The sequence below is a fragment of the Helobdella robusta genome (assembly GCF_000326865.2).
Source record: "Helobdella robusta unplaced genomic scaffold HELROscaffold_41, whole genome shotgun sequence".
Taxonomy (NCBI): Eukaryota; Metazoa; Annelida; class Clitellata; order Rhynchobdellida; family Glossiphoniidae; genus Helobdella; species Helobdella robusta.
In genome coordinates this window covers 105,605-127,681 of record NW_008704941.1, presented here as the reverse complement: position 1 = coordinate 127,681, position 22,077 = coordinate 105,605, and the positions used below count along the sequence as shown (strand labels likewise).

The window sequence follows — 22,077 nt, the reverse complement described above, 5'->3', positions numbered from 1 at the left end:
GTGTCTCCAATATTGAAGGAACTTCATTGGCTAACCGTCGACAAAAGAGTTTTGTTCAAAATTTCAACACCTGTCTACAAGTCTATCAATGGTCTAGCTCCATCTTATTTGTCTGACAGGTTCAAAAAGAGATCTTCAAAAGCATCTGGAGCACACTTGAGATCCGATGTTTCAAACCTGCTGCTGATCCCAACATCGAGTCTCCGTATAGGCTCTCGTAACATTGCTGTTTCTGAACCAACTGTTTGGAACAACCTGTCTGCTGCTCTCAGAAATCCGAAGAAACTGAAAACTCATTTATTTTCATTGTAATGCATTATTGATCAATTCTTTCTGTTTAGTCGACATGTTCTAAATATTATTTCATTTTTCTTTATATTAAATCGATTACTTTTCTGTTTATGACCAAATTTTAATCTTAATTCTGTACGATGCATTATGATTTTTCGTTTGTTATTTCAATTATGTTGTTAAGTTCAGTTTTTGTTAGATAGCGCTTTTGAGATTCGTTTAATTCGCGCTTCATAAATGTTTCAATAATAATAGTAATAATAATAATAATAATAATACATACATACATACATACATACATACATACATACATACATACATACATACATACATACATACATAAATACATACATACATACATACTATTTTTTGGAACAGCCTACCTATCGAACTACGTATATCCGGGTTATCATTAGCTGAGTTTAGAAAACGTCTAAAGACATACCTATTTGGTAACTCCTAGTGATCTCAACCGATGATGGCTTCGCTTTCAACATGCTTCATACGAGGAGAGCGCTGATGAGAAGCAATTATAATTGGCGCTATATAAATACAATATTTGATTTTATTTTATTTTATTTGATACATACATACATACATACATATATATATATATATCTTTGGTTAATGGCGAACGGTTGTAAACAAATTTTCTCGAAAATTATTTTACGTTGCCGAGTTAAAACGTGTCGTTTTCACTTCAAACCAAAGCTTTTAAGGAAGTTAAAACTCAGAATATAATAATTTAAACTGATTTAAACTGTCTTATTGATTAGTTGATGATGAGTGGGAAGGGTAGATCTACGATAAATGCAAACAGTGATGCCGTACGATGTGATAAAGAGTCAACAGACGTTCAGTGTTTTTGTTGCGGAGTTTCGTTTGTTGTCGGCTTGGCTGAAGAATCCTTAGAACTAGTAAAGGCATGTAGTAATGTCAAATTTGTATGTGACGGGTGTTTAAAGTCACCTTCATTGGAGGACCAGGTCATCAAAAGCGATAAAATTGGAAATGCTGAAATATGTGACAAAATAGACAGCTTAAGCAAAGAGATTAGATTGAAGATAGATGCAATCAAAAAGAAGTTTGAAGAAAATGAAAGCAAAATGACTACATTGGATATCCCTGAATCAAAGCTCTGTAATAAAATTTTACGCCTTAAAAATGAAATGAGCAGATCTTTCGCTAGTGTGGTTAGTTCAGAGTTTAAAAATAGTGTCCAGATTATAAATGATGATGTAAAAAAAAGTACAAAATCGCTAACCGATGTAATGGAATCGAAAGAACGTGAAGCGAACATGATAGTTTTTCGATTGAGTGAAGGAACTGATGACTGAAATAGGGTTTGCAAGATAATAGCTCACCTGACTGATGGTGTTTATGATGGGTCGAACATAGTGAAGCTGTTAAGACTTGATAAGAAAAGTGATAATGTAGTAAGACCAATTTTGATTAAATTTGATGATGTGAGGTAAAAGAACTTATTTTCAAGAACATTGTTAAAATGAGGTCTGTGGGTGATGGTCTGACTCGTGTTGGTCTGAGCCACGATCTGACTGTTGAGCAAAGAACTGAACTTAAAAAATTCTTGGATGATGCCAGGCGGATGGAAAAAATTCAACGGAGAAATTTTAATTTGGGTTTGCTAAATATCAGATCAATTGCACCTAATGTTGATGGAGTTTATGGCCTAATTAGTGATGGGTTGGATGTGCTGGTGTTGACTGAAACGTGGCATGGCTTGGCTGGGAACAACTCTGTCAATATTGCTAAGCCACCGGGTTATTCTTATGTGGACTTTGTCACGCAGCATGATCCTGCTCATGGTGGGTTGATCAAATATTTTCGTGAAGAGTTTAGTTGTAGAAAGTTAGATTTACCTGTATTTGTAACGTTTGAAACTGTCGCCATTAAATTAGTAATCAATAAAAATCAATTTATTCTTCTGGGTGTGTACAGGCCTGGTTCAGCACAAATAACCGTTTTGTTTTTTGAAGAGTTGGCTTCAGTTCTGGAACATATAACTATGTTAAATGCAAATATTTTACTGATGGGCGACTTTAATGTGCATATTGAAAGAATAAATGATCGAAACACCATACGTTTATTTGAAATAATTGATGTATTTCAACTAGTTAACCATATAAATGAGTAAACACATTCAGGAGGGGGAACATTGGATCTAGTTGTTAGCTCCGCTGATTTTCCTATTATTAGTACTACGGTTTTTTTTCATGGAGTTTTCTCTGATCACAGTCTAATATTAATTAAGGCGGCAATTGCTAAACCACGTCGAATAACAGCCAAACGATTCGTTAGATCATGGAAAAAGGTTGATGAAGATAGATTTGTTGAAGCAGTTTTAAATTCTCCACTGTCTGGTTCTTGTCGTAGCAATGATGTTGATGGTGAGATAAAAATTTTCAATGATGAGTTAAAGAGTATCATTGACAGACTGGTGCCTAAAAGGGTGATTCTTGACAGAGGTGAGCGGGTGGCTCCATGGTTTGATGAAGACTGCTTGCGCGCCAAACGATGTTGTAGAAAGATGAAACGATTGTACAGAAAATGTTCAACGGATATAAATAGAAACGAATGGATTACTTCGTTAAAAATTAAAAATGATCTTTTTTCTGACAGGCGTACAAGGTATTGGAATAATTTAATAAAGATAAACAAATTGTAAAAAAAATGTTATCACGAGGTTCAGGACGCGATTTTTCTAGTAATGATATAAAAATAAATGCTCATCAGTTTATGAAATTCTTCACGGACGGGGTTGATCAGATTATTCAAACAACAGATGTTAATTCCATTCCGTTGAATGAGAGATGTAGGTCACCAAATAATTGCTGGTTTTCATCGTTTCCTGTGATTACAGAAGACGAGTTGAAAAGTGTCATATTCAGTTCTCCAACAAAAACAAGCTCACTTGATTTCATGCCGACACATTTCTTTAAAAAATACTTAGATTTGTTTATTTGCTTTCTCACCAGTTTTACTAACCTTTGTTTGAAAGTGGGTAAATTTCCTGTTAGTTTCAAACATGCTGTGGTTCTTCCAATTTTGAAGAAAACAAACTCTGATGTAAATGATGTTAAAAATTATAGACCTATATCAAATCTTTCGTTCATATCAAAGGTTTTCGAGAGGGTTGTTATGAAGAGTCTGCTAGTCTATTTGTCTGTAAATAGTTTGATGCCGATTTATCAGTCAGCATATAGACGATTCCACTCAACTGAGACAGCGTTACTTCAGGTTTTATCAAACTTGTTTTCAACAATGGATGTTCAAAACATTTCATTACTGTCGCTGTTGGATATGTTGTCAGCGTTTGACTGTGTCAACCATGGTATACTTTTGAAGAGGTTGCGGTACAATTACGGATTGAATGACACTGTTTTTACGTCCTACTTTGGGAAACCGGGTCTCTGGACGCAAAACGAAGATTGATTGATTGATTTTTTGCGTGGTTTGAATCATATCTGACGGATCGAACAGAGCAGATCTTGTTCAATAATGTGCTGTCTAATGTTAAAATGGTCATATCAGGGGTACCTCAGGGATCTGTTCTAGGACCTATTCTGTTTATATTGTATGCATCAGATGTATTTAAAATTATCAATTCTTATGGATTTGCCTGCCATGCATTTACGGATGATATTCAAATTTTGGCGACTGGTCATCCTGGTTTTTTCAAGGCTGAGGTTGATAAACTTGCCCAATGCTTAGCGGAGATTGGAAAATGGATGTCATGTAACTCATTTAGACTCATTCAGTGCAAGACTTAGCTGCTTCCGGTTAGCACATGGCAGCAGTTGGTAAAATTAAATGTAAATTCCATTACAGTAAATTATGTTAACATACCGTTCATTCATGCTGCCACCAATTTGGAAGTTTTGCTTGATAGTAGATTATTGATGAAGGATCATATAAAGATGATATCAGTTTCATGCATCTCTTGAACCGAAATTTATATAGAATTAAGCGCTGGTCGGACAGATCAACCTTGGAAACTTTGGTGCATGCGTTTGTTACATCTCGGTTAGATTACTGCAACAGCTTGTTGTATAAAATACCTGATAAATCTATTGCTATTCTGCAGACGGTTCAGAATAGAGCTGCAAAGTTAGTTGCTGGTAAATTGAAGTTTGACCACGTTACGCCAATTTTGAATAATTCGCACTGGTTGACGATTGATAAAAGGATAATTTTTAAAGTTGATGTGATCATGTTCAAGGCTTTAAACGGATGTCACCAGATTACATAACCAATCAATTTACTAGAAAAAGAACGGCATCTAGTTTCTGCCTTTGGTCAGATGATATGAATCTCTTGAGGGTGCCAGTGGCAAGGTTACAGATTGGATCACGTGATATTGCAATTGCCGGTCCCATATAACAGGGGTGTCTCAAGGATCTGTTCTTGGACCGATTCTTTTTAATTTGTACGTTGCAGAGATATTGGATTTACTGAATAAAGATGGTTATTATTGCCATTGGTACGCAGATGACATGCAGATTTGCGTTTCATGTTTCTCAGATGAGATGCCTACCATATTAGAGAAACTGACAAAAACTATATCTAATGTCGGCTCGTGGCTAAGTCAAAGTAGACTAAAGTTGAATCAGACTAAGACTCAGTTCATGTTGACTGGTACATGGCAACAAACGTCAGCGGTTGAATCTTCATCGATTAACATCAGCATGACTAATATAAGTTTCAGTAAAACGGTTACCAATTTGGGAATTGTGATGGACTCCCGTATGACAATGGGTCCACAAGTCAGTCTATTGGTTAAAAAATGTATGTTCCAACTACGTCAATTACGTCAAGTCACAAAATCGGTAGATAGAGATACAATGACTCTATTAGTACATGCTTTCGTCAACTCTAGATTGAATTATTGTAACAGTCTTCTATATGGCATAGCTGATAAACTGTTGTCTAAACTTCAGATGGTACTACGTATATCCGGGTTATTATTAGCTGAGTTTAGAAAACGTCTAAAGACATACTTATTTGGTAACTCCTAGTGATCTCAACCGATGATGGCTTCGCTTTCAACATGCTTCATACGAGGAAAGCGCTGATGAGAAGCAATTATAATTGGCGCTATATAAATACAATATTTGATTTGATTTGATTGATACATACATATGTACATGCATGCATACATACATGTACATACATATAAACATACATACAAACATACATATACACCAACATACATACATACATTCGTCCATTCATTTGGTCACTCGCTTGTTCATTTATTCATCCATTCACCCCACTTGGTTTGTTTCCTTTTCCTTCGTTGCTTGGTTGCTATTAAACACATATGGCTCCGGCGTTAAAATAGTGCCCCGTCTGTTTTAACCACTACGGAAGCACTCTGGGCGGTAAATTATGTCGGCATAGGGGTAAGGTGAAAGGACAGGAATGCTCGGGTTTCCGAAAAAAAGTTGGTCCACCGGGGGCGGGGCCCGTTTTGCCTCTCGCTGCTGCACCCGACTCCAGCCTAAGTTGTCCACACGTTCGACGACCGCATCGGTCTCCATGGATCCTCCCGACCTGGATTACTCTGGCATCTTTGACAAACTGATGGCTGTGTTGAAAAGTGTACCGGTGTACGACCACAGCCCTAAGCCATGAAGGAGAAGTTTGCAAAAGATTTGAACGTCTTGCTGACGGCTGTTTGCAATGACTCTGGTGACCCGGCTCAGTGGTTTAGGCTCCACTGTTTTTTTCATGTGTTAAAGAAGACTTCTAGAGGGGTTCGTCGTTTAAGCGAATATTAAACTATTGGCCTTGAAGGCGAATATTTAACTACTAGTCCTGTTACTGTGCTTTGATAGTTTCAATAATACTAAACCATATAAGCACAATCCCTATCGGTGGATCGACGCCGTATCATTTTGAAGTGAACAGAAGAACCTGTCCGCAGCTGTAAGACTTGTCTGTTCTCCGAAAGCCTAGCGAAGAGCTCTTCTGCCACTTTTGACAAATTATGTTCTATCCACCCAAAAAAAACCAACGGACAGGCGGGTCTTCCCCGCATTGGGACTAACGTCTGGTTGCGTTTCTCCCTCCGAGGTGCTGAAGGCCGTTAAATTGTTCAAAAACGGTTTTTCCGGAGGCCTGGACGACCAACGATCCCAGCATCTTAAGGATCTTTTTTTCGGCCCTTTGCCAATCGACTACACAATGAACTTTTTAACCCAATTCATTAATCTGATCCTATCTAGAGCCTGCCCATTCTCCGCCAAACGGTTCTTCTTCAAAAGCCGGCTGATAGCTTTAAATAAAAAGATGGAGGTGTCAGACCGATTGCGATCGGAAATGTTTGGAGGAGGTTAGTCAGATAATATGCCCTAGTCCTAGTTAAATATTGCAAACTCAAGACCAAATTCTACCCAACTCGTTGGATGTCGGTGTTAAGGGTGGTGCTGAGGCCGCTGTTCATGCGGTTCGAAGATTGGTCACCAACCCCAACCTCCACAACCAATGGGGGTTTTTGAAATTGGACTTCAGAAATGCCTTCAACGTCTTGGGAAAAGACTCGATGTTGGAATCTGTCAAACCTTTTTGCCCCATAATTTATAATTTTTGCCATTCTGCCTATGGCGGAGTCTATTCTCTTGGCTACCACTTTAGGGTTGTAGATTCTACAACCGAGGGGGTATAGCAGGGTGATCCCCTTGTTCCTTTGCTGTTTGCATTAACTCTTCATCTACTCTTAGAAAAATCTTCGTCCACTTTTGTTTGCGCTGATCTGGATGATATCAGTTTGCTTCTGATGGCCTAACTCTGGCTGACAGCTACAAATATTTGAGGCATAACTTCGCTGCAATGGGTATAGAGTTAAACATTAAGAAATGCAAAGTTCACTGCCAAAGTTTATTTTAGGTGCCACATGCGCTGGCTAGAATACTCAGAGTCGGTGCATCAGAATTGAATTTTGTAGGTACACCTTTGGTCGTAAGTGATTACCATATAGTTTTTTGATAAAAAACTTTTTGAACATAAATACATGTGTACGTCGTGTGAAAGGGATAAACAGCCTTTGTGGCCTTTGTAGTAAAGATGGCTGCTTCAAATCGATGGATGAAGATATGAAGAACATAATAAAAAATATATAGATAATATATCTGTAACATTGTAAGTGGTTCTGCTTATGTCAGAGCTGCAATAATAAAGACTAAAAAAAACTTGATGGAGCTTTAAATAGCTTTTCTGTGCGTAACCCAATAACATAGAGTATAGCAGAACCTGATAATGATTATGGCCTCATCAATGGCTAGTTATCAAAAAAAGGTTTTACATATATACATACATATATAAAAAGATACATACATAAAACTATCACAATATGCATCTATGTTTGTTTGATTGTTTATGTGTGTTTGAGTATATATGTGTGTATGTATATATGTTTGTATATGCATGTATGCTTAATGTGTTTATATAATTGCTTAAAATTCAAATAATAAATTTTCCAGACATTTACAAAACGTAACTATAATACTATATTTTAAGTAACTTAACTATAAACTCAGTCCATGTAAACAATAAACACAAACAAATGAACCAACAAACAAACAATCGAACATTTTTCTTTTTTTACCTTAGACTGACATCGAGCGTTTTGGGCTCCAAATTTTAATATTTTTATGCCGGATTTCCTGAAAAGATTGGTTTTAATTTATACTTTTTTGCGAGCTCTTGGCAAGAGACTGTAAAATTTCAATACTTCACATTTTTCGAGTTGCGTTCAGTGCTGCTCAAATGGAGCACTGGTCGGTTTGTTGATTGATATGTTTGTTTATTGAATGGTTTGTTGGTTGATTGACTGATTGATTAGTTAGTTTGTTGGTTAATTTGTTGATTAAATGGTTGATTGCAAGATTGACTGATTTATTGGCTTGTTGATCAACTATTGGTTGATTGACAGGCTGATTTGTGATCGAAAAATTGACGTAAACAACACCAAGTTTTGATAAACTATCTCTAAAAATTCTCAACGCTAATTCTTCATCTCGGATGTTTCATTTATAAAACAATTTCAAATATTAAAAAAACTTTTTAAATATAGAAATACACCATAATTACTTATAAAAATAATAATATCTAATTATTACTGCTGCTACCAAAAGCGGATCTAGAGAAACCATGGGCCAATACCTTCCAGATTACAAAAGATGTTGGCTCGCATGTAAAAATGTAAACATTTTCAAAATTTTTGCACCTCCCCTTTAAAGTTTTAAGATCGGCTAACTTTACGCCTTTGGTCTTTGTTGTGAATCTTTTGAAAAGCGAGGCAATTAGATGTTTTCTCTGATGTTAATAATTTTACGCTTTTTTTTGCTCTTGACTTTTCTTCTGCTTTTTATACTGTTGATCATACGATTCTCTTGAGACTGTTGGATCATTCTTTTAATGTCACTGATTCTTGTCTAACTTGGTTTTCTTCATATCCCTGTAACCGTTTTTCTTCTGTTGTTCCTAATAATGTGACTTCTAACTCCTCTATTTATACTTTGGGGTACCTCAAGGATAGATATCTTTTGGCCCTCTTCTATTTATACTCTTTATTTCTGAACTACCTCGTATTATTAATAATTTTTTTACAAGTCAATTATATGCTGACGATTTCTATATTTATACTTTTCCATCTAATCTCAATAGTGTTCTTCATAATTAATTTCTGTCTTTTTTTTTATTTTTGCTTTGTGCGACTATATATTTTAAACTAAATCCTTTTAAGTTTGAATTAATATGTTTTAATTAATCTAAACACTCTATTACTATTTTTACCTGCTTTTATAACTCTTGATGATTATCATAAGTTTTTTAGTCTAGGCTTTACCTTTGGTTCTAGTATAATTAACATTTCAACACATAATAATAGAATGTTAAACATAATGAAAGCAAGAAAAATACCAAATTCTAGAGGATATACACTCAATTTTTTAAAATGAAAACAGTAAGCCTAATATCATACATTAAGGAGGTAAACGAAACGAAATTTTTTTTGCTCCAAAAAATTAAAAAAATGTTAATGATAAGAAGCGGGCAGACCATGATAGAATTTTTATTGGAATTTATCGAGCATGACACCTGAACAAAAAATACAAATTATGTTTCTAGTTTTCTAAATAAATGATGCAAATTTGAATGTAATGGTCCGTGAATAATTCACAATTAAAGTGTTAGTTGTTAGTATTAACAAAAAACATAATTATGTTAGCAAAACATGTTAGTTGTAAATAGGTTTTTATTTACTTTCATGAAATTATTCAACTAAATTTCACATCAAATATTAATAAAACGATACATACATGGAGTACATCGTCGAATCGACGAATTGGGTCATCGGTGAGTCCTAGAATGAGCGAAAAGTCCTATCCTTGACGAACATTTTTGTACACAAGTTCCACAAATCCATACACCTGTACTATCGCCGCTTTGAGCCGTCTGTTTTTGTCGAGTCCTTTTTACAGCGAGAGCAGCTGTGCGTGCCAGTTCAAAAGCTGAAACCGCCGACTGGGTAGACCTTCTCTATTCCGAGCGTCGCAGAGCATCAACACAAAGAGCCTTGGGGTCTAGACCACATTTTTTCATATTTTTTTTAAGGCTGTTTTTGTATCTGCGTACAGGGCCACTTGCCAGTCTATTTTCCGACGCTAGCTGACCAAAAAGACCTGCTTGGGGATTCTTGTATCTGGCATATGCATAACGTGCCCTATCCAACAAAACTGAGCTTAAAGCAGCAGCGATTCCACACCCATTATACCGCACTTTGCCAGAACCACTGTGTTTGGGACCTTGTCTTCTCACCGGATACCTGCAATCATGCGCAGGCATCTCATATGAAACTGGTCAAGCCTACGAATGTGGCGACGGTAGAACGTCCAAGTTTCGCAACCGTAAAGCAGTGAAGGGAGCACAACTGCTTTGTATACCACAATTTTGGTGGCCAGAGTAATTTCCGTGCTCTTTCCAAAGACGCCCGGTCAGCATACTAAAAGCAGCACCTGCTTTTGCAAGCCTTGCTGTAATATCATCATCGATAGTTGCATTATTGGAGATATATCCGCCTAGATAAAATCTATCAACAGAATTGAGACGCGAGTAGTCCGCCATCACATGGGCTATTGCCCCCAACGAAACTGAGTAGCTCTGATGCAAGACCTCAGTTTTTTCAGATTGACTGTAAGTCCAAATCTCTTAGCTGTTTTATAAAAGCGGTTGAACAGCGTCTAAATCTCGGCCTATGTGTGTGCAACCAGTGCACAATCATCAGCAAATAATAGGTCCCGGACAACAGAGATCTGTGTCTTGGACTTGGCTTGCAATTGTCTAATATTAAAAACATCCCCATCCATACAATAGCAGATTGGTATCCCCTCACTACCGTGACAAAAAGCAACTCGGAGCATCAATGAAAAGTATGTAGCCATAAGTAAATGGAGCCATAACGCATCCTTGCTTGGTTCCGTTTGTAACATCAAAATCCTGTGACCGTTCACCATTTTCAACCACACTCGCTTTCATACCTTCATGGAAGGAACGAACAACGGCAACAAAAACAGAGGGGCAACCAATTTTTGACAAGCAGCGCCAGAGTGCTGACCTATCAACCGAATCAATTGCCTTGGTCAGGTCAACAAAAACCATATACAGTTCCCGTTGCTGCTCGCGGCATTTTTCTTGCAGTTGCCTCGCAGTGAACACCATATCGGTTGAGCTGCGTCCAGCTCTGAATCCACACTGACCCTCCGGAAAGATATCTAGATTGTTGACATGTTTTGCCAGGCGTTCAGCAATCACTCTGGCTAGTATCTTCCCAGGTATGGAAAGCAGAAAGATTCTTCTGTGGTCGTCGCAGTTTGATCGATCATCTTTTTTTTTTAAATATGTGAACGATCAGAGCGTTTTTGATTTTCTGGGGAACCGACCGCTCTGCCCACATGCGTTCAAAAAGCTCCACCAATCTCTTCCTGAGATGCAAACCACCGTGTTTGAACAGCTCTGCAGGCAACCCATCCAAACCCGGCGCCTTACCAGATGACAACCGAGATATTGTTTTATCCACTTCCTGCAAACTAAGGGGAACTTCAAGATCATAATTTGGCTCCCAATCCGGCAGTTCAGACAGGACCGAGTCATCAAAGAAGGTCTTTTGATTTAGCACCTCGTAGAAGTGCTCTCTCCAGCGAGCCAAGATGCCAGACCCATCCTTAATCAACGACGTACCATCACGTGAACGCACCGGTATACCTCCCGAGTCACGTGGACCATATACCATTTTAAGGCCTTTATAAAATAGCTTCAGACCACCACGGTTATCAGCTACCTGTTATTCATCAGCCCTCGCCGACCATCAAGACTCCTTCATTCTGCGCAGCTCCCTCTGCAAGATACTTTGTGCATTTGAGTAGGCTACCTTCTTTGCATCATTGCTTTTGTTGTTTATCCAAGCCAGATGTGTTTTGTGCACCACATCCAGCAATCTACGAGCTTCCGTATCTCGTTCATCGAACCAGTTTCGATGCCCACCCCGGCGGTGACCGAGCACATTTCCTGCAACCTTTTGTATGACCGTTTGAAAATGCGGCCAATCAAAATCAGTATTCTCAGCCATTTTGATGCATAATGCCTGGCTGAAAGACTTCTGAGTTGACCTGTCCTCCAGTTTAGCTACATCCAACCTGTCGGATTTTACCACCCTATGATGCCTTTTGACTGGCTTGACCAACAAAAATATGGACATTTTGACAAGACGATGATCCGACCATAGAGTTGTCGCTCGAATCGCTCTTGTGAGGCGAACGTTGCGTAGGTCCCTTTGTCTTTTGATGACGTAGTCGATCAGGTGCCAATGTCCCAATCGTGGGTGCATCCATGTAGTCTTTAGCTTGTTTGACTGTTGGAAGACCGTGTTTGTCACAGCCAGCTTTTGAACTGCGCAGAACTCAAGAAGCCTGATTCCATTTGAATTCACTTTACCAAGCCCATTTCTTCCCAGTACCCCACGCCATATGTCGTGATCTAAACCCACTCGTGCGTTGAAGTCACCCAGCTCAAACAACTGGTGTTCGAAAGGCGTCGCGTTCACAGCTGTGTTAAGCTGTTCATAGAAACGATTTTTTTTCCTCCGATGCTCCCAGTGTGGGCGAATAGCAGCTGCGCTTCTCCTGCCGGATGCCCCTGACAGAAAAAGGTGTATCCAGCACCTTTTTCTTCAAATTGTAAAGCATTGGATAATCTTGTCTCACTCAGTGCAGCAATATCTATTTTAAAACGAGCCAGCTCACGCGCCACGATGGCGGTCCTACGTTCATGTCGATCACTATTCTCCAACAATGTGTGCACGTTCCATGCCGCAAGGTTTAGTATTTTCTTTTTAGATTTATGTATATTTTTGCCGCAGAAAATGGATATCCAGTCAGCCGCAGTCAGCCAACAAGACCGGTTTTGTTGGGCTAGCTTTTTTTAGGACACATTTTCCAGTCCCCTTTCTAAATAGGGCTGCTTTGTCGCCAAGGCAGGGCCGAACGCCACTGTAGCCCTCAGTAACGAGCGACCATCACACCAAGGCCGCCTAGGTGCTGGATAGTGGCTAGACACTTCCAGTAGTATCCTCTACCTGTGCCCGTCGTCATTCTCCAGTCGCCGCATGGCTTTCACGCTCACAGCATCTACCGAAGACAACCTGCACAATTGAATTAGTTTAAGGTGGGAAGAGTTTTTTGAGAACTAGCCACACCCTCTCTTTCCACAAAGGCCGTTGTCAGCAAGCACAATAAATTGCGACGTGATGACTGACCAGTATGGACGCAGCAGTTTAGTCGGAACTGACACCGAGTTGATGAGCAAAACCATCCTCATAGCCAACTGCAGGTGCTAGCGATTTTCTGTTTGGGTTTACTCCCATAACCTTCCCATGAATGGGTGTGGCTGCAAAGCAGCGAAGGTTTTAAGTCAGAGTTTTTCTTTTCCTAGATGAATGACCAGCCATGGCTAACGAGCTCCACCTGCCCGGAACGTCTGGTTATGGCGCCAGTTACTCGCCTTCGCCCTCTCCTGTTAGTTTAAACAGCTTCGCCACGTGAAGGCCAGGAGTAGGATTTGATTGATCGAGGTGAGATACCTACCGCCATTTCTCATCCCCACCCCCGGCATAGTCAACCCGTTTGAAGCCAAACATACTGTCAGAATTATGAAATAATACTGACTAAAAATACTGCAAAATTTTCAACGCGAAATTTATTCACTCGATAGGGGGCATGGTGCAAGTTAATTTACTCGATAGGTGACGACGATTTTTTTTGTTTTGCAATTTAGATGACGTCATAAATTATTACAAATTATTTTAAAATTTAATTAGTAGTTTTTTTTATTAATTGGACATACCTTGGAAATTTTTATGTTTTTAAAACACCCGAAACAAAATCTAATTTTGCTTTGATAAGGAAGGGTGTGAAAAGAGAGAAAGACTGGGGGTTGACTAGTGAGGCAGCTTCGAATAATCAGTGCCTCTTCTGGTCCCTAAGAGACTTAACGCGTGATTCTATGCTCATTGGCATAGTTTCAGAAACGTCTTAAGTTCTCAAAGAGTCAGCCTTGGGTTCACCAGTTAGGCAGCTTCGAGTAATCAGTGCCTATTCTGGTATCTAAGAGACTTAATGCGTGATTCTATGCTCATTGGCATAGTTTCAGAAACGTCTTAAGTTCTCAAAAGTGGATTTGGTACGAGACTCTATGCTCATTGGCATAGTTTCGCACGCGTACTAGAGTCACAATTTGTTTCCAGTGTTGTTCTGACTCTTGTTGTCTTGTGTTGGTCGTGCGAAAGCCGATCAGACTCGACGGCCCAGTGAAAACAGGCCAGGGTTGTGCGAAAGCCGACCGACTGACTGACAGGCCCAGTGAAAACAGGCCCTTGGTCGTGCGAAAGCCGATCAGACTTGACGGCCCAGTGAAAACAGGCCAGGGTTGTGCGAAAGCCGACCGACTGACAGACAGGCCCATTGAAAACAGGCCCTTGGTCGTGCGAAAGCCGATCAGACTTGACGGCCCAGTGAAAACAGGCCAGGGTTGTGCGAAAGCCGACCGACTGACAGACAGGCCCAGTGAAAACAGGCCTTGAGTTCTGTGAAAACGAATCCGCCTCGTTGTTTTGTTTCTTGTGCTATTTGTGGACCTAGGGTTCTTTGCTGGATTCTATACTCATTGGTATAGTTTCACTCGCAGCTTGGAATTTCCATAGGCTCCGATTTTTTGTGATTCATTTTTTATTTATTTCTTGGAGTTGTATCGGCATCACCATCGGATACACACGTCGAGGTTTTACGATTAAACCGCAAGAAACATATCCTAAGTTGAAGACCCAACAAGAAGAGTTCTAATTCCTGTATTCCAGTTTGTTCATTGACATTTACATTATTATAGAGTTCATTAGTTCAATTCCTTTTATTTACTTCCGTCGATTAATAAAATTGTTATCGAATATTTTTTTTCGCGTTCGTGTGTTACTCAGTAAAATAAAATTCGAAAAAGCCCAGTGCCACACAGGACTGGTCGAACTCACGATAAAAATATACACAAAAATTATTGTCGGACCATACAAAAATTCCCTGAGAAAGATAGAGGAGGAGATTACCTCACACCACCAGTTGTTTCAATTGTTTTCATTTATAAATTTTTCGACAATTGGCGCCCAACGTGGGGCTTAGTCATAATTTGAAAACCTCCTTATCATTCATTTATTTAAAAATTTCCGACAATTGGCGCCCAACGTGGGGCTTTGTCATCCTTTAAAAATCTCCTTATCATTTTATCATTTTTAAAATCTCCGACAATTGGCGCCCAACGTGGGGCTTAGTCATCATTTGAAAACTTCCTCCTCATTCATATTATTATTTTTAAAATTTCCGACAATACATACGTATATACATACATCGTTACAACAAAATGTTTTTCAATAAAAACTTTTTTAACTTATTTTTGAAGTTCATATGCATATTTTCATCACAAAAACCATTTTTCATTATATGATTCCATACTCTTGGACCTTTACATATAATATGTGAAGAGTATATTCTTTTTGATTTGTTAGCTAAAATACTATTTATTCGTCTATCGTTAGTATTTAAGTTGAAATAGTTAGTATTTTATTTAAAAATTAGTATTTTAGTTGAAATATGCGGGAGCTTATTAGTTAGCTGCTTATAAACAAAAACGGCGATGCAGTCCAAGTTCAATTTATTGAAATCTAAATTGTTAGTTGTGAATAGTTGATGGGTGTGAACTTGTTTTCTTGACAACGTGATAATCCGGATTGCCCTTTTCATCAGTATCATGATAGGATAGGTGGTTGATTGGTATGCACTGGCCCAAACTACATTGCTGTGCGTCACGTTAGGCAAACATATGGCATTGTAAAGCACGTTTAAACATGGTTTTGGGAGGTAAAATCTGACCCTGCTGATTATTCCAATTGATCTTGCCAATTTGTTGGATATGTAATCAACATAGAACTTGAAACTCAATTTCTGGTCTAGAAATACCAGTTCATCCTGATGGATGCAACTGGTATTTCATTTTACCATCTGTTAGTGATTAAAATTAATTTTTATCATTTGTTCCTCAGATCAAATGACTAATTTTATTACAATAATTTGTTTAACTTTGTCCCATTGTTGTTGTTCATTTGGTGTATGATGCCGCAATTGTAAACTAAAACTTGATTCAAAATCTTAATCATTTTATATGATTTCCATAACTTTCAACATGTTCAACTCCGTTTTAGTTTACAAATTTTCTTGCCCTCAGTTAAATTGTAATAGTTAAAATTATAGTAACTTTTCGTTAAGGTTTTACTTTTAACGTTTAACTTCTTCTTAAGGTTTAATTTTTACTAGGTTTGTTTTATTTGGTGAATTATGCCGAAAAAATTTTTCGGATCTCAACGTCGCATGTCGCATCTCAACGTCACATTCCCGTCTGTGACGTCATCGACTTCTCCACCAGTCACGTAGTCGCTAGAAATCGGGTCGACGTGGGCGGGGGTTGATCTATTTAGGACGTGCCCGACGAATGAGCACTTGTAACGTTCTGTCAGTAGGAGGGGTAGGTTTTGGACTTTTATGATGATAACAGAAGTTAATTTGTTAATCTTTTCAGCGTGGCTCGGCTTGACCTCGATAATTTTGGCACAGCTGCCCTTGGTCAGCCATCTCTGCGGCTTATCTGAGTCCGAACACTGGTCCATAGGAGTGCACTGTTTCTAAAGAGAGCACCAACCACAGAAAGGGTCTCTAGCAGTCTCTATACATCAGTATAAGTATCAGTATAAAGAGTTTCTATACATCAGTAGTTTATGTTCCATAAACCTCTTGAAATTACTTTCAGTAATTTCAAGATTATTAATTTTGATTTTGAATGGTTTTTTATAATTCAGATATTGTATTGGTTCCAATACAATCATTTGAGTTTTTGAATTTTTAATTGCTAATCTGTTGCTGTTAAACCAAGAAACAATGTGTTTTACGTTATCGTTTGTTTTTTCAATTATTTCGTTGGTGTTTTTTCTGCTACTAAAAATGCGAAACAATTATAGTCAAAATAGTCTGTTGCATTTGGAAGGTCGTTGATGAACAAAATAAATAAAAGTGGTCCAAAAATGCTTCCTTGAGGGACACCAACTTCATTTGGCCTTAATGATGAATACTTGTTTTTACAGCAAACAAACTGTTTCCTTTCTGACAAGTAGCTTTGGAACCATTTCAAAATCACACCCCTTATGTCATAGTGTTCCAGCTTGCTTAATAAAATTGCATGATCGATGCAATCAAAAGCTTTGAAAAGATCAACCAAGTTCCAACAACAAAATGTTTTTTTCCGTGAGTATTTTGATTTTTCTTATTAGTTTTATAATAAGTTCTGTCGAGTATTTTTCACGAAAACTAAACTGGTGACTAGAAGGAATATTATTATTTTGTGAATAAGATGTGATTTTTTTATGCATTAATTTTTCTATAATTTTAGAGAAAGTTTACAAGAGTGAAATGGGTCAAAAATTGGATACATCATTGTTTCCAGTTTCTTTTTCTATTGGTATAACTTTTGAAATTTTTAAGCACTGCGGAAAGACACCTTCTATAATGGAAAAATTGATGATGTGTTCAAGAATAGTTGCTGTTGAGTTGATTGTTTCTATAATGACTTTTGTTGGAATGTTATCCAGGCCATTGGAAAATTTTGGAATCAACAATTTAGTCGTAGATACATAAACACAAAAAGATGAATTCGAAATCCTGTTGTGAAGATATAATTTCCAATTATTATTCACGTTAAAATTTTCAGGATCTTCTATCAATTGGTCGTTTGAAGTTAATTGAATATTAGAACCGTGTCTGTCTAACAGAAATATTTGAAACTTCTTTTATAATTGACCATATTTTTCTAATATCTTTTTTGTTTTGCTCAATTTGTTGAAAATAAATTGACGTTTTGACTTCGTTATCAACTTTAAACAAAATCGACTATAGTTTTTGAATTTTTCATATTTTTCCTTAACAGGATTTTTCAGAAACATTTTGTATAAATATTTTGTTTGTTAATCATTTGTTTAATATCTTTTGATACCCATGGTTTTTGTTTCATCAAAAAAAATTTTTCTTCAGTGATTGTATTAAACATGCATCATAGAAACAGAACTGAAAAATTTTGATAAACCTTTCAAAAGCCATATCAACATTTACAAACACATTTCATTTAATTTTTTTATACGATGTGCTGGAAAAGAAAACTTTTTGATCGATTTACATTCGTAATTGTAATAAAAGTTTTTTTCAATTAAAAAAAAGGTTTTTGTTGAATGCTTAGCACAATTTGACTCACGTATGCACACAAAAACTGGTAAATGATAAGACAAATCACAATCAATTGTTCCACAGAGAAAACTGTTATGATTTGTTTTTAAAAATATATTGCCGAGTAGTGACTGTTTGAGGACGGATATTCTAGTTGGTACGTGAATGGTTTGCATCAGACCATAAATGCAATCATTAACTGTTGTAGTTTTGTTTTGTCACTGGAGCCAATCGAATCAAAGCAATCAATATTGAAATCACCAGTGATGAATAGCGATTTATTTTCTGAACTTATAAAAGTTATTGCTTCTTCTAAGTGGCAAAAATATTCATCTAAGTCGTAAGATGTAGATCGATACGTTATAATTATAATTTTATTGGTAAACCATTACCCGCCATAGGCCAGACGTACGTTTCGTCTCTCACGAAACTCGTCAGTAGCCTGCCGAATAAGGTTTAAGATACTGTTGCGAGTTTCTTTAGATATAAGAAACAACAAGTAAGAATGTTTATAACGTATTTATTTGCGCAATACAAAATAAATAAAAACGTGTTCGGCAATGCAATTAGACAAAGAGAAGTTCGATCGTAAAATATCGCAAGAAGAAGGGCTGTTGTCTTTGTGTTGAAGCTATATATAGTAAGTCGTCACATGCTTAGATTAGGGATGTGCGGTTCAACAATACACAACTCAATTATTGAAACCAAGAAACTCAAATTGAGGTCTCGCGACCAATAGGTAAGAACAACATCTCGGTGTTACAAGGTTTAAGAACCCATTCAGTCGCAAGAGGTATTATTGGTAAACCATTACCCGCCATAGGCCAGACGTACGTTTCGTCTCTCACGAGACTCGTCAGTAGCCTGCCAAATAAGGTTTAAGATAACACAACTCAATTATTGTAACCAAGAAACTCAAATTGAGGTGTCGCGACCAATAGGTAAGAACACATCTCGTTGTTACAAGGTTTAAGAACCCATTCAGTCGCAAGAGGTATTATTGGTAAATCATTACCCGCCATAGGCCAGACGTACGTTTCGTCTCTCATGAGACTCGTCAGTAGCCTGCCGAATAAGGTTTAAGATAACATATATATAAAATTATAATTTTATTTTTTTCAGGTTTTTGGTGAAAAAATTATAAGACCAATGTTTCAAAATCAAGTGGAAGATTTTTGTTGATTTCATCACGAACCTTGCAGTTTAACCTATCTGACACATAGCAGCGACACCACCTCCCAATTTGTCCTTTTTATCATCTAAACCAGCACGACGCAGAATTTCGGTAGATTTGATGTGGCCCTTCAGACTAATTCGTTGCATCCATCGGAGCATTTTTGTGTTGGTTCGTTGAAGTTGTTCCAGTTTGGTTGTCATTGGCCATGTTTCTGCACCATATAACAACACCGGACGTATCACAGCTTTATAAAGTCTTGAACGTATTGTTAGTGGGATGTCACGCCGCATCAATATAGAGGCAAGGAGATGCCATTTATTCCACGCTGCACGTATGCATGCTCGAACGGCAGCTTTAGCTGTTCCAGTACAATCCAGAACATCCCCTAGATATTGAAACGATGTGACTTTCTCTATTTTAATGGCTTCAAAAACAGTGCTATTTCGAATTTGTTGTTGTGGATTGATGCAAGCAGGACAAACAAAATTGGACACTTTAGATAAAGTACCAATTATTTTTGAACAACGTTTGTGACACCACTGGTTACACTGCTGACACTTGATTGAATTGTTATCTACCCCAGCTTTACACACTGAACAGGGCCATCGTCCAGTAGCTGTGGATTAGATGGGTTCACCAGTGTTCATTGCTTTGGTTTTGCTGATGTTGATCGTCGAGTCTGATGTTCCAATCTTCAAACATCTGTGCTGCATTCTGCTCAGACGTGGCTGTTAAAACGATATCATCAGCATATACTAGATTCCAAATGTCACCAGTGCGTATCGGTTTTGTGATTTCTTCCATCACAGTTATAAATAACAGTGGACTGAGAATCGAGCCTTGGTGAACTCCAATGCCGATGTCAAATGCATCTGTGTTTCCAACCGTTGTGCTGACAAGAGTCTTAGTATTCGTATACATTTCCATCACAAGTCGAACAAGATATTCTGGAATGAGTTGTCGACGTAGACTCCATCTGATTGCTTCACGGGGAACTCGATCAAATGCTTTTTCCAGGTCTACAAAAATGTGTGATCGTTGTTGATGCTTTGCGAGGTACTTCTCTTGCAGTTGCCGAGGGATGTCGCTAGAAAACCAAATTGATAATTTCCGATTGTGATGCACGACGTTAATCTTCTCTCAATGATTTTTTCGACAATTTTCAGGGAGTGTTCTAACAGACGTATAACCCGATATGATGAACAGTTCAATGGATCACCTTTGCCTTTGTATAGCGGGACTGTCATGCTATAGTTCCATTCAGTCGGCGTTGAGCAATTTCTCCAGATTTCACGGCAAAGTTGTAGTAACGTTTGAATACCAGCAGTACCAGATGTTTTGATAATGTCATTTGTGAGTCCAGAGGGCCCTGCTGCCTTTCCATCCTTCATAGCTTTCAGAGCTTCTGTAAGCTCCTCTACAGTGATGTCTGCAATCGGATCTTCTATGGGTGGAGCGTCAAAGTTAACATTGATGGGATTTGTTTCGTTTAACAGACGGTTGAAGTATTTTCTCCATTGTAACTTGATCTCATCTTGTTCAAGAACCATTTCATTTTTGTCGTTTTTGATACATGAGGCACCAACTATGTCTTTTTTCGTACGCTTTGCTTGTTTTGCTATACGATACAGAGATTTCATTTGTTCACCTTTGCTTTTAGTGAGCCAATCCCTGCACTGATCTGTCCGAGCCAGTGCAACTTGACGTCTTGCATAGTTGTTCTTCTCACGGAAAATTTTATGGTCATCAACAGACTTTGATTTTTGCCATTGCTTGTATGCAACTTTCTTTTCAGCTATTGAGTTTTGTACACTGTCATTCCACCACCAAGTGTCACGTTCATGCTGACGTTTTGTAACAGTTTTCCTACAAACTGTAGTTACAGCGTTCATTAAAATGTACCATAGAGGGGCCATTCTGAATTTTTCTGCAACATCCCTCCGCTATTGCATACTTTCCAGGGATTCTTAGCACCCCTTGATCACTTAAGGCTTGCTGGAGACTAAGGGCCGTTGTTTTTCTTTGTGATGGCATAAGAGTATTTTGGGAAAAAGTCTTTACATCCGGACACCCATCCTGACGACAACCACCAGTTATAAGCGGTGTCAAACGTACTCTTCATATTATAAACATTTTCATCTAACCTCGGTGGATCCGCTGTAGCCATTATGATCCTTTTTTTATCATCATCAGAAATCTTCGATTTAAATTTCCAATCACGCACGATTATGTTTTTAACATAAAATTTGGATCTTTCAATTTTTTTCCATTATCGATTTCAACACAAACTCTGAAGACGGTTGATTTTAAATCATCTTTGTTTCCTCCATCTTTCAACAAGATTACTGATTGTTTGATCACAGGATAGCATGATAAAACATTTACGCCATTGATCACAGGATAGCATTATAAAACATTTACGCCATTTGTCGTTAGAAAATCAGTCACAACACTTCGATGGCATTTTTGAATGCTGCTTAGAGAAAAAACTGCTTTTTTAATTAAAGTTTTATCTGCTTTTAATGAACTGTGTTCTTCAACTCTTTTCCCGACAACTTTTTTGATAGCGTTTAACTTCGGTTTATTTTTTTAACCACGGGGCTAAATGGTAAATTTTCATATCCGATAGGTGAAGGTATTTGTTCCGACCATAAATTTTTATATTATTATTAGTTGCTGTAAATCTTTAAAAAAATTCGTTTTTGTTGCCTGCAAATTTTTTGTTAG

The 22,077-nt window shown here is 37.8% G+C and overlaps 5 protein-coding genes across 5 annotated transcripts; 2 read left to right on the top strand and 3 right to left on the bottom strand.

The window, feature by feature from the left end:
• Window positions 1-1,073: 1,073 nt before the first annotated feature.
• Window positions 1,074-7,833, top strand: HELRODRAFT_177085 (hypothetical protein; the record flags this gene model as incomplete). The annotated part of the gene is made up of 8 exons (XM_009025317.1): window positions 1,074-1,484; window positions 1,763-2,117; window positions 2,457-2,777; window positions 3,173-3,309; window positions 5,654-5,827; window positions 6,128-6,240; window positions 6,336-6,563; window positions 7,794-7,833. The coding sequence occupies 8 exons, from the start codon at window positions 1,074-1,076 to the stop codon at window positions 7,831-7,833; spliced, it is 1,779 nt and encodes a 592-aa protein (XP_009023565.1).
• Window positions 7,834-8,421: 588 nt separating this feature from the next.
• On the bottom strand, window positions 8,422-12,676 carry HELRODRAFT_177084 (hypothetical protein; the record flags this gene model as incomplete). Its single annotated transcript, XM_009025316.1, has 3 exons — window positions 8,422-8,628; window positions 12,020-12,504; window positions 12,670-12,676. The coding sequence occupies 3 exons, from the start codon at window positions 12,674-12,676 to the stop codon at window positions 8,422-8,424; spliced, it is 699 nt and encodes a 232-aa protein (XP_009023564.1).
• A 637-nt stretch (window positions 12,677-13,313) lies between these two features.
• On the top strand, window positions 13,314-14,446 carry HELRODRAFT_177083 (hypothetical protein; the record flags this gene model as incomplete). Its single annotated transcript, XM_009025315.1, has 2 exons — window positions 13,314-13,382; window positions 14,111-14,446. 2 exons carry the CDS (start codon window positions 13,314-13,316, stop codon window positions 14,444-14,446), a joined length of 405 nt encoding a protein of 134 aa, XP_009023563.1.
• A 1,818-nt stretch (window positions 14,447-16,264) lies between these two features.
• On the bottom strand, window positions 16,265-16,570 carry HELRODRAFT_177082 (hypothetical protein; the record flags this gene model as incomplete). Its single annotated transcript, XM_009025314.1, has 1 exon — window positions 16,265-16,570. The coding sequence occupies one exon, from the start codon at window positions 16,568-16,570 to the stop codon at window positions 16,265-16,267; it is 306 nt and encodes a 101-aa protein (XP_009023562.1).
• A 2,316-nt stretch (window positions 16,571-18,886) lies between these two features.
• Window positions 18,887-21,517, bottom strand: HELRODRAFT_177081 (hypothetical protein; the record flags this gene model as incomplete). The annotated part of the gene is made up of 4 exons (XM_009025313.1): window positions 18,887-19,037; window positions 19,189-19,238; window positions 21,253-21,370; window positions 21,495-21,517. 4 exons carry the CDS (start codon window positions 21,515-21,517, stop codon window positions 18,887-18,889), a joined length of 342 nt encoding a protein of 113 aa, XP_009023561.1.
• Between the last annotated feature and the right edge of the window lie 560 nt (window positions 21,518-22,077).